This window comes from Mustela nivalis, assembly GCF_964662115.1.
Source record: "Mustela nivalis genome assembly, chromosome: 2".
NCBI classification, from domain to species: Eukaryota; Metazoa; Chordata; class Mammalia; order Carnivora; family Mustelidae; genus Mustela; species Mustela nivalis.
The window spans coordinates 109569078-109580637 of NC_139021.1; the positions used below are offsets into that span (position 1 = coordinate 109569078).

General features: G+C 50.8%; 1 protein-coding gene across 1 annotated transcript; it reads left to right on the forward strand.

Moving 5' to 3' along the window:
- The first annotated feature begins 3417 nt into the window (after positions 1-3417).
- LOC309859804 (spermatogenesis-associated protein 31E1-like) lies at positions 3418-9296 on the forward strand. Its single transcript, XM_082720910.1, has 4 exons — positions 3418-3682; positions 4425-4482; positions 5034-5094; positions 5348-9296. Exons 1-4 carry the CDS (start codon positions 3497-3499, stop codon positions 9291-9293), a joined length of 4251 nt encoding a protein of 1416 aa, XP_082577036.1. The 5' UTR covers positions 3418-3496; the 3' UTR covers positions 9294-9296.
- Positions 9297-11560: the final 2264 nt, after the last annotated feature.

Consider the following 11560-nt stretch of genomic DNA (forward strand, 5'->3'; position numbering starts at 1 on the left):
AAGTGGAATGGCTCTGACAGAGCTGTGCTTTCTTTGCTGACACCCGATATGCTTTTTCCTGGAGAGTCTGTAAGAGAGCTCTCGTCCCCCACAAACATGACTCATAGTCCTCAGCGGCTTCTAGCCAAGTTATCAACATACTGTAACCGAGTGACTCCCGGGTTGGAGGTTCTGTACTCACACAAATCCTAGTGTAGAGCCTTGGCAAAAATGGTGGGTGAATTCTTGAATCCTTGGGGAAGTCTTGTCAAGGTGAGCTGGCCTTGGAACCCTTCTTGTGGGTCGGACCACTCAAAAGCAAAAAGGGGCTGAGATTCCCTTGCTAAATATATCCAGAAAAATGGATCCTTGAGATCTAAGATGGTATACACAGTTCTTTCGGGGCCCAGGAGGGAGAGTAGGGTATAGGGGTTAGGCACCATCGGGTGGGTATCTACAACCCGTTAACTTCTCGCAAGTCCTAAACAGGTCGGTACTCCCCAGTCTCAGGCTTTTTGATGGGCAACAAAGGTGTGTTCCATAGAGATTTGCAAGGAAATAGAATCCCATCTCCTCTGATCCCTTCCTTTGCTCCCTGGGGCAGGGGGGACTGCCAAACGCGAACAGCCATAGCCATCGCCTTTAATTGCACCACCACTGGCTGTTGTCCCCTGGCCAAGCCAGGCGGGTTCCCTTCTGCCAAGACCTAGGGAAACTCGACCTGTAGGGTTTGGAGAAGGCTCCCCCCCCCCTTTGTCTCCTCTGGTTTTGAGACTGGCTCATAAAGGAGGTATTCATCTACTGCTGCCATAAGCACCTGTACAGTGGGTTGTCTCAAGGTTACAGTCATGTCTCCTTCCAAGAACTGAATGCCAGCTCATAACTTGTGGAGGAGATCTCTTCCCATCAAGTTATATGGGGCATTAGGAAGGGAAAAAAATCAATGTTTAACTACTCCTGAGGCCAAATTTAAAGTCCTTTCTGTTGTTCATTTATGCCTCTCTGTGCCTTTTGCTCCTTGTACCTAGACTTCCTCTCCAGATAGTTTCCCCATAGGTTTAAGTAATGATGAAAATTGGGCTCCTGTGTCCACCAAAAAATCAATTGATTTTCCCTCCACTTCAATTTTTACCTGAGGTTTGGAGAGGGGATTCGAACCATGGCCCCTTCAGTCTCTGGTGGCGGCAAGCATTGCTGTCTTCTTTTGGGGGCACTCCTTGGCCCAATGTCCTTTTTCCTTACAGTAAGCACACTGATCTGAATCTAAGTCTTCCCGCCTGCCTTCTCTGGGCTTAGGCTTTTCCTTCCATTTACTATCCCCTACCTGTCTCCTCCCCTCCTCATGTAATGCCAAAACCTTAACCAGTTTTTTTTGTCTGCTTTTCATCCTCGTGTGCATCCCTGTTGTTAAACACCTTTTCTGCTATTCCCACTAACTCAGTCAGATTCTTCCCTTCAAATCCTTCAACTTTCTGAAGTTTCCTCCTTATATCTTGGGGCTGACTGACTGGCAAATGCAAGATTCATTGCCCTCTGATTTTCGGGTGCCCTAGGGTCAATCTGACTATACATTTTATAGGCTTCAATAAGCCTTTCTAGGAAAGCTCCTGGAGACTCATTCTTACCTTGAGCCACTGTACCAGTTTTAGATAAATTTATGGGTCTCCTTGCAGTTGCACGGAGGCCTGCCAGTAGAGCCTGGTGGTAGAAATGTAAGCTCTCCTTGCCTTCATTGGAGTTTGGATCCCAGTTGGGGGGTTCCCTCAGGCAGTAGTCCTCCATTCAGCAGGGATCGAGGTGAGGTCCCTGCCAAGTATCTCACTTTTCACCTTATGGGTTTCTCGCATGATGCGATCCCTCTCTTCTGCGTTAAAGAGAGCCATAAGGAGCTGTTGAATATCCACCCAGGTAGGTTGGTGGATAAGAAAGACAGTCTCCAAGAGACTAATTAAATCCTGAGGGAGGACATAAAAGGATTTGTGTTGGGCCTTCCAGTTATAGATGTTAGAAGAGGAGAAAGGGATATAGGTTAGGTGGGGGTGCCCTCTCCCGTATGGTAGAGCAAACTCACGGAGAGGCAGCATTGGCGCCAACAGCACTGGTGAGGTAAAGGGAGGCAGAGGGGGATAGAGGAAAGGGGAAAGATCAGGGCGGTCTCTCTGCTTGGTGGTCCCATAGGTGGACCCCAACCGCATATGAGGTGGACTGGTAAGGGCATCTCAGGACTGAGAGTCAAGTTTAGGGGACAGATGGGGACGGGGAATTCCACATCCTCCACATCCGATGGGGGTAGGACGGTCTTCTTCCCTGGTTCCCCTTTATCTGTCTGTTCTGGTTTTGGTCTTTGACCTGCCTTAGAGGGAGAGAGATGGTTTCATTAGCAGGGGAAGGTGGGACTTGAGCCATGACGGTGGCTCTTCTATCAGATATCACCAGGCCACAATGTAAGGTATTTGGTCTCGATGTAGATTGAACACCTCACTCAGGGTAGAATAGATCTGAGCCTAGGCAAACGTTCCTTCCGGCAGCCACCCTGTGGGCCACTCTAACTGGCAGAGTGTTTTTAGTGTTCCGGGGAAACCTTGTCACCTGACTGGGTGGCTTTACCTTGAAAATCCTTGAAATTTTCAAGAACAAGACCTAGGGGTTTCACAGGTCCCTTACTCTCCGCTTGTCCCATTTCTCCAAATACAACAAACAACACAACAGACAAGAAAAAAAACAAGGCAAAGACAACCACAGGCCCAGCAATTCCCATCCAGAGCCCACTGATGGTGGGGACTTTCTTGGTCCCTGACAAACCAGACAATGGACAAAAAAAAAAAAAAAAAAAAAAAAAAAAAAAAAGCTAGAGTGAAGACAAAAATAATATGTTTAACTAAAACTACAATAATTAGTTAAAAGATTTATATTTTAAAAAGGTTGTGACATCAAAAACATTAAACATGTGGTTCCCCACAGTATAGAACTTCAACAGTTTACATCAATGGAAAAGTCATCCACACAGAAAGTCAATAAGAAAAACATCAGTCTTAAATGAACCATGTATACTGAGGTGAATGGATAAAGATATCACACAAATCAATACTATTCAGCCATAAAAAATAATGAAATGGTGATGGTCGTGGTAACATGGAGAACCTTGAGAATATTTTGTTAAATAAAATAAGAGAAAGACAAATACCATATAGTCTCACTTGTATGTAGAATTGGGAAAAAAAAAAAAAGAAACAGATTCATAGATACGGAGAAGAGATTGGTGTCTGCTGAGGGGAGGGACTTGGAGGCCTGGGAGGGCGGAGGGATAGAGCCACAGGGTGGGGCTCCCTCCCCCTCCCTCAGGAGCCCTTTGTGACCAGACACTAGCTCTGTGATGTGGGCCTGGGCCTTGTATCTGCACCTCCACACCCAGGGCTCAGTTGTCTGAGGACAGCAGTGTGGTTGGACGCTAAGTCTCAGAGCTCAGTTGTCTGAGGGCAGCAGTGCGATCAGACATTAATGTCTGCTGAGGGAAGAGATGGAATATTATCTCTTCCCTCAGCAATTCTTTTTTAATGGTTGGCTGAGCTCCAGTCCCATTATCTGGGCAGTTAATGTCATCTTTGCCCTTGTTTGTGGGATAGGGCTCTTTGTATATTTAGTTTCTTATTTCCAGCCTGATCCATCCTCACCACCAGGGAAGAAATACAGGAAGAGCGGGAAGGTAAGGAACCCTCGGACCAGACCCAGCAGAGTATGATTCTATCTTCTTTTCTATTATTCCTTCCACTTTTCTGAGTCACTGGAGAGACTCCTGAAATGGGAAAGAATAGAATGGGTATTCTCAGGAGAGAGCAGACCACCATCCATCCAGGACAAGCCAGACTCAGCAGGGGTTAGAGGGACACGAGGATTTCTCCCTGAAGATCTCGGGCCAGAATCCAGGTGTGGTGGAGGGGTCCAGGGCAGTGTCCCAAACACAGTGACCGGTGGCCAAGGACCAGAGGCTAAAAGCTGCCTCTGTAGCGGAGGTCAGGCCCCTGAGCACTGTGTCACCAGCCACGGTCCAAGGACAGGTATTTCAGGTGAATGTTCCCCCTTCAGGGCTGATTGAGGGCAGTACTGAGCCCAGGAGGTCCCAAGCAGCAGCTAGAGTGGGGCTCTGGCCTTGGAAAGTGGGGTCCTATGTGAAAAAGTCCAGTTGCGCCACCAGGTCTGGTATTGTGTGTGTTTCTTGAGCAGAGGAACAGTGGCAAACTTCTCACATAGGATATCCTTCTGTACATTCTTCAAAGAAGGAAAACTGGAAATATTTGTATCCATTTTGAAAAGGAAATGAGTAAAACTAAAGAAAATCACAATCCGCCCACCCCCTTAGTTAAATATAGGAAGTCACACTACTCATGAGCAGTGAGCACCTGCTGCTGGGCTGGGGGTCCCAGCCTCCCAATGTTCTCTTATCTCAGTACCAAGCAGAGCCACGGAGGAGCATCAACAGAAGCCAGAGAAGCCAGACTCTGAAAGGTGAGTGTCCACCACTCACCCCTGCGTGCCCCAGTTACACTGTGCCCCCTGCTCTGAAACCCGGCCCCACCACCTCCCAAGACACCAGGGCCTGAGCCCATCCCTCAGGAAACAGAGCCCTGGGAGGCAGGTTGGGGGCTCCTGGGAGGGAGATCACAACCCACCCAGAGGCTTCCCAGATTCTGCACCAGAACAAAGCCCTGAGGGGCTGGAAACGGGTGTCGCCCAGCAGGGGCCCCAGGGCCTAGACTAGGGGCAGGACCTCCTTCTTCTACTGTTGACAAGCTGTTCAACTCAGCTCAGATTCCTCTGTAAAGCCATGCAGTCCTTCCTCCCCCAGCAAGGTCATGAGTGAGAAAACACTTTGGAAAAGACAAAGTAATCCCCAAAATGAACCCTGTAATCACCGTGTGGGCACGTGACCTTTGACAGTGCTGTTTGGGGCTTCCAAGTCCAATCCCCAAAGGTTTCCCCTAAAGGGACATTATACCCAGTCTCCTGTAAGACACCTGGGCCCCCGCCTTCCCCTTGACCCAGTCTCCTGTTTCCAGCTTGCAGAAATTGCCTGCACGAGCTGGAAGAGTTCCGCAGTTTAGTCTCTCTTCTGCAAAGGTAATGAATCTGCCCCCCTTATCACCTGGGTGGGCCTCCCCGAGTCTGTGGTGTGACCCCCAGGGCTGCAGGGAACCGGCCTCTGGGGCTGCTTGCAGGTGCTGGGAGGAGCCATGGGACAGATTGTGACCAAAGCCCCAGGCTGAGGGACAGCAAGAGCATTGTGATGTGGGTGTGGGGCGTGGAGAGCCATGGGGTCCTCTCCCGGCCCCAGGCTGCTGCAGCGACAGCTCACACCTCTTGTCTCCCACAGCCACCTGACAAGGGTCTCTGACCAGGGGGGCTTTCACCAGTCCTTACATCAAGCAGCCCCTGGTCAGGTGTGCCAAGGGGCACCAGCTGGAGCCCATCAGCCATGCAGGGAGCCTGTGGAAGGCGCTCCTCCTGCCGTGGCCTCATCACCTGCTCGTGCTCCACTGACAGGGCCCCCTTGGCCTCTGGCCTCCACCCTGCCAGTGAGACCTCAAGAAGAGCAAACTAACTTTAAAAAAATCCTACCAGACACAGTGAGAAAGAACTTTCTTCCAAGTCATTCCAACTGGGCCTCTCTCATTCCAGCCATCTCAGGCCTTGGCCATGCCAGCTACCCCATTTTTTCCTTTTCCTGGTGGTGGGAAAGTACCAAGTCCTTGTTCTTGCCTGGCACATTACAGCACAAATGCCAGCAAGAACACGTGTCCTGCCACCCACCAGATGCCTCATTCTGGCATGGCCTTACTAACAGGCAGATAGAGACTCATAACCCTCTGTTTGTCAATCCGGATGTCCAGAAGCTCCTTGAACTACTAATCAGCAAAAGGGTAGAACTGAAGAGTTGGAAGGAGAAAGAAAAGGTTGGGTCAGTTTTCAAACAGGGGTGCCCAGATGACCACGTGAGCTTCTGGGGGACTCTGTGGAAGCTTCTGGGTACTGAGCAGACCACCACCACCCAGCCATCTTTCTGGAACATGAAAAACAAAGCAGAGCCACTGGCCCAACCTCAGCCATTCTCATCTCCCAAGGTCTTGGAAGACCACTTGCAATGGAAACGCAGCCAGCTCTTCTGGGGTCTCCCCTCTCTGCACAGTGAGTCCCTGGTGACCACTGCCTTGTTTTCTACCCACTCTTCTCCACTACAGTCTCCCTCTGTTTTATTCAATGGGACCTCTAATTGCTTGCCAGTTCTAAACCAGGATCAAGTATCTTCACAGTTTTCCCATGCCCCACCATTGTTCCACCGTGGGATCCAAACTCAACCCTCAACACTAACCTTGCCCCAGCCCCAAGTCCCCCTTGCACCCTCTGTCCCAATAAGACCACCTTCTCTCCCATCCCAGAGGAGGACCAGTAGGGTATCTTTTGCTACATCCCAGAAAAATACACAATCCTTCACCCCAACTAAAATGCAACATCTGGAGTGGCCCTTGTTGCCAAAGCAACAAGGAAGGGGGAAGACTTTACCCACTATGGAGAAAAGATCTCCAAAATTCTTTAGCCAAGTCCCTCCCAAGCTTCTAGAGGACCACCAGGCCTCCCGGGCCCACAGATCAGGTTCTACTTATCAAGGGGACTTTGTCATCTTTAATATCCAGAAGCCACAGCTTCAGAGGAAGCTCAGCAGGGATAAACAGCAAAGCAGTTTGCCCCACAAGGTTCAGCTGTCTCTGGAACTGAGGTGGCCTCAGGATGAATCCCCAAGAATGAGTCAGGCACAGAGAGAGCAGGGGCTCTCAAGGCCCTTTGTGTTTAAAGGTAAAAGCAGCCAAGCTACATGGAGGACCAGGTCCAGATACCACAGGAAGTATAAAGCAAGATTCAAACTAGAGAAGAACTTTGGTAAGGGTCTATGGCAGTGTCTGAAGAGGACACCAACAGGTCTCTCCAGGATCTCAGCTAGATTCCCAGTGAAGGTTCTGGGAACCAACTCTGAGAAGGAGTTTGGAAGACCCTTAATAGGGGCCTTGGAGGGTGATCCAGGAAAATACTTAGCCAGGGGCCCAGACAAGAAACATATAGAAAAAACTTTAAAGGTTCATTTACACAGGAAATTAGGACAGATCAATATAGGTCTGATCCCTGTGACTGTGCGTCGATCCTGGTTTGTGGCCAGCCATGCTTTTCCCAAGTCCCAACCCCACATGGTTATCAGAAATCTAGCACCCTTAAAGGATCAGGAGCTCTGCGTAAACACCTCCCATGAGCTGTCCTTCCTTTGTCCTAACACTCAGCAGAAGCTGGAAACACACATCATAAGTTTTCGAGTGAGGCGTAAGTGGGACCTACCTCTCCAAACTGTTGAGCCCATAGATCTCAAACTACTTGAAGCTCAACATTTGCCTTTTCCCCAGTCCCCCTTTCCATGCTCAGCCACCTTTGTACCTGGGGCCCCCTCAAAAGCCAAATTTTACAAGTTCTTGGGGAAACCACCTCAGCCCCATCCAGAAGAGAAGGGTATAACTGAAAAGTCTGATCCCACTTCAGGGAGTCCCCTGCCTGTTCCCTCACCCATACGTGAGCAAATCCAGCAGGCCCTGGGAAGGACTTTACCTGGTGATGGCCATCAGTCCTCAAAGATGTCTTTATCAAGACAGGAGGGCAGTTCACCTTCTTGGGCCTCTATTCTCAGCCTCCCAAACAGAACCCTGCACAGCAAGACTGGTATGGGGGCCAAGAAAGACAACCTGGAACCAAGTCCAAGTTTAGCAATGGCCAGGAATGAGCTAAAAGAGAGTGGGGGTCAGGCCTCACCAGACATGGTAGCAACACTGAAGATGAAGCTCAGGTCCCAATCTCCAAGGTCTGAAGGGGCCACAGAGGCTATGGAGGCCAAGAAGGCCCCTGCCTGGAAAGTTGTCTTAAGACCCAGTGGGCTGGCCAACAAACCAGCCATTTATGTGGATCTGATATCAGGATATCCAGGTGCTAGGAAAAGCCCCTCACCATCTACAGTGTTGGTTGCTCAATATCCAGAGGAGGTAAGCCTTGAAACAAAGGTTAGTAAGGTTGAGCTCCAAGAGAAGATAGAGTCGGAGAACCAGCCTGAAGGCTCTACCACTAGTGAGCTTCCTCAAGATTCTCCCAGTGACCTCCTCCTTCCGGACTTTGCCACTTGTGTGCTTGTTGAAGACAGTGGCACCAATGTGCTCCCACCAGACTCTCACACTAATGCTGTCCTTGCTGCAGACAGCTTGACCACTCAAGAGTCACCCTCCTGTTCCCAAATGGAACGTGCCAGTGGAAAGACACCATCTTCCCCGGTGTCACATAACCTTAGCTCAAGTGGATCAAGCAGTGAGGGGCAGCAAGAGCCCTGTGGACCAAAGGTTGAGGAACCAAGTGACAGCCAGAGCAACAATGAGACCACTGATGAGGGAAAGGACGAGAAGAGACCCAAACCAGAAGAGAATAAAGACAGGTGTGCAGAACCATTGACAATCAGGGCTTCCCAAGCTAGCAAGATAGGCCACCCTCCCCAGGTCAGAGGATCAGGAGAGAGCCTTGGGAGCAAATACCTCCGGCTCATGCCACCGGAAAAGGGACACGTTTTTCCGGAAAGCCACTTTAGACAAAGGATGAAGAACTTTCTGCAGTGCCTTAATCCCAATAAAAAGAGCAAAGGACTGGAAGGCCCCCTTCAAAAAGGCAAGCCTGCATCGGCTTCTGCCCCGAGCTGGGTACCAGTCAGAAGCAGATCGGTTATGGACAACAGGGCTGCCGAAACTCAGACGGTAGTGACAGCCGTGAGACAAATCCTGGTGGAAAAATTGGGACTCCACCAAGGAATTCGGGCCTCAGAGATGTATCAGCACAAGGAATTGCAGGCCCCAGTACGTAGGCATTCTTGCCCTCACAGGGCTTTCGCCTCTACAGACCCGAAGAGAGTGATGGGAGGAATAGCCTCCAATCAGCAAGGTACCTCCAAGGGCCATAGCTGCCCGAGCAAGAGCCAGCTGACCAGATACAGGAATGGTGAATGGAAAAGCCTCCCCAGGAACCTGGGGCCCCCAGGCAGACCCAGCCAGCACCAGCCGATGGTGGCAGGTGTCTCAGGTCGAGTTCATCATTATCCTACATGCAGTTTTCGAAAATATGCCTCAACCTATCAGGCAGAGAACGCTTCACACATCTTTTCTGGTCAGAAAGATTTCCCTCAAGAAAAAATCGAGTATATGCAAAGAAAGTCCATTTTGTCTCATATTAGTACATCCTCTGTGTGCTAATGACTTCCCCATGCCACAATTTTGTCTCCTGAAAATATATGTTTGGTGTTTTTTCTCTCATGAGTGGTGCTGGACTTTGTGTGTGCCCTGCTTGGGTGGAGGGGATCAGAGTTTTCTCTCCCCAAAGGCCTTCTTTGGTTTCCAGAATGATGGGGCCTTGGAGGGCTAGGGACCTTGGGGTCCATCCCGTCCCCTTCCTCACACACCTTCCATTTCCACGACAAGGTGAACAAGACCCAGAGTGGGACCTTGCTCTGCCCATCCTCTCCTGCTTTCCTTCCACCTGAAATTTGTGTGGTTGTAGGGAGGGTCTGCTGAGGCATAAATCCCACTCAGGCTCCAGGAAGACAGAGTCCTAGATCAGAGTGGGGCCTGCAGTTGGGAGACACAAGGCTGGCCTTGAGGGCAGAGGTGAGAAATCCTGCCCCCATTCACATATCCTGTGGGGAGTAGAGGACGGCCATCCCAGGAGCCTTCTCACCCCCAGATAATCTCATCTTAGCTCCATGCAGCCCCTTTTACACTCGGAGCAGCAAGGGATGAGCTCTCTCCCAGCACTGAGGGTGTGTGGGATGCCACAGAGACCCCCAGGCACCAGCCTGCCCAGCCCCAGGGCACTGAAGGGGCCTTCTCACCACCACCCCCTTCCCCTTCTGGGGGATGGGTGGGGTGTGGCTGTTGGCAGGGGGACCCTGTACTTAGGGTGGGAGGCCAGGAAGGAAGCCAAGTGTCAGGGTAAGCCCATGCCTGGTGTGACGACTGAGGACCCTTTGTGTCCCACTGCCACCTACAGGCCCAGAGGGGAGAAGTTGGAGGCCCCGGGACTGTCCCCACAGGATTTCCACCCTACTCCAGCTGCCAAGTCCAGGGGTGGGGTTGTGAAGAGGGTGGGGTGGGGGTTGTACAGAAGCCACCTGAGCTCCCACATGGAAAGTCAGGTTCCCAGAGACAGCCAGGCCTTCAGGCAGAGAAATTAAGTTCTGCACAATTTGATAAGCTTGTAGGACTGCGGGCCCCGGGAAGACTTGTGGTCTGTGACCTTTATGTACACGTGTGGCCCAAGGATGGCTCCCAGGGGACTGGTGGGGACTCGGAGGCCAAGGGACTGGCCTGGCTCCTGGTCATGGTTACCTCAGAGCCCAGAAGGGCAGGAGGACAAGATGGGGCTTGTCCCACCACCGGCTGGAAGGAGGTGTCCAGAATGAGCGTGCAGTCCAGGAGGCTCCCCCACCACCCGTGTGCCCCAGTCCCAGCCCAAAATCATCCTCTAGGGCCCCTCACACATAACTCACATGGTAGAGAGTCCCACAAGTCGGACGTGCACTCCACACTCCTGTTAGTAGAAGTGCCATGGACAGGAGGCTGGTGGAACAGCCAGAAACAGGAAGGAGCAAATCCCCTTGCCCTTCTCCTGCCAGATGGTACAAGAAGGCCAGAAAGGGAAAGCCCCATGCCAAGAGACCTTGTGCAGAGTCCTCTGACAGAGACCCACCAAGGCCTCCCACAGAGACTCATACAGAGACCCACACCGAGACCTCCCACAGAGACCCACACAAAGCCCACATAGATCCTACACAGAGACCTCTGACAGGGGCCAACATCAAGAGCCCTCATGAACACCATGTCCACGGATGATCTTCAAGGCCCTCCCACACAGACCTTATGCAGAAACTCTCACAGTGAACAACACCAAGAGACTTCACAGAGAACTGTGACAGAGATCCACACAGATTTCTCTCAGACACACCTCAGAAACTGATCTGAATACCCACACACAGCTCTGCAGAGCCCACACAGAGGCCTCCAAGTGCCCTGCAGACACCAAAGACATACCTTGAACAGAGGGCTCACCTCTATCCTTAGGAGCCCAAGTAGCCACCCAGTGTCAGGCCCCGCTTGGATCTGAAGCCACTTAACAAACTGGCAGTGAAGTTGTGCTGTAAAGGCTTGTGTATTTTTTAATTACTTCTGAAAAAGACTTAGATTCCCCATGTAAACCTGAAAAATCCTTTCCTTCACAAATTTTCATTAGCCTGAGCTCCCATGCACAGTTTAAAGAATCAGAAACTGAAAACAAAACTTTGCCATCGTCTAATGAGGGAAGAACTCTTATTTGTCCAGTTTTAGCTACGGTTTAGTGAAATGGCCTCAGGGGTCATGTTCTTTATTTTGTTAGGGACAAGTCCCTCCACCAAAAGTGACTTATTCACATTGGAAATGCTGTAGGGAGGCCTACAGCCATTGGAACTTGGGATGGAGTGAACCAG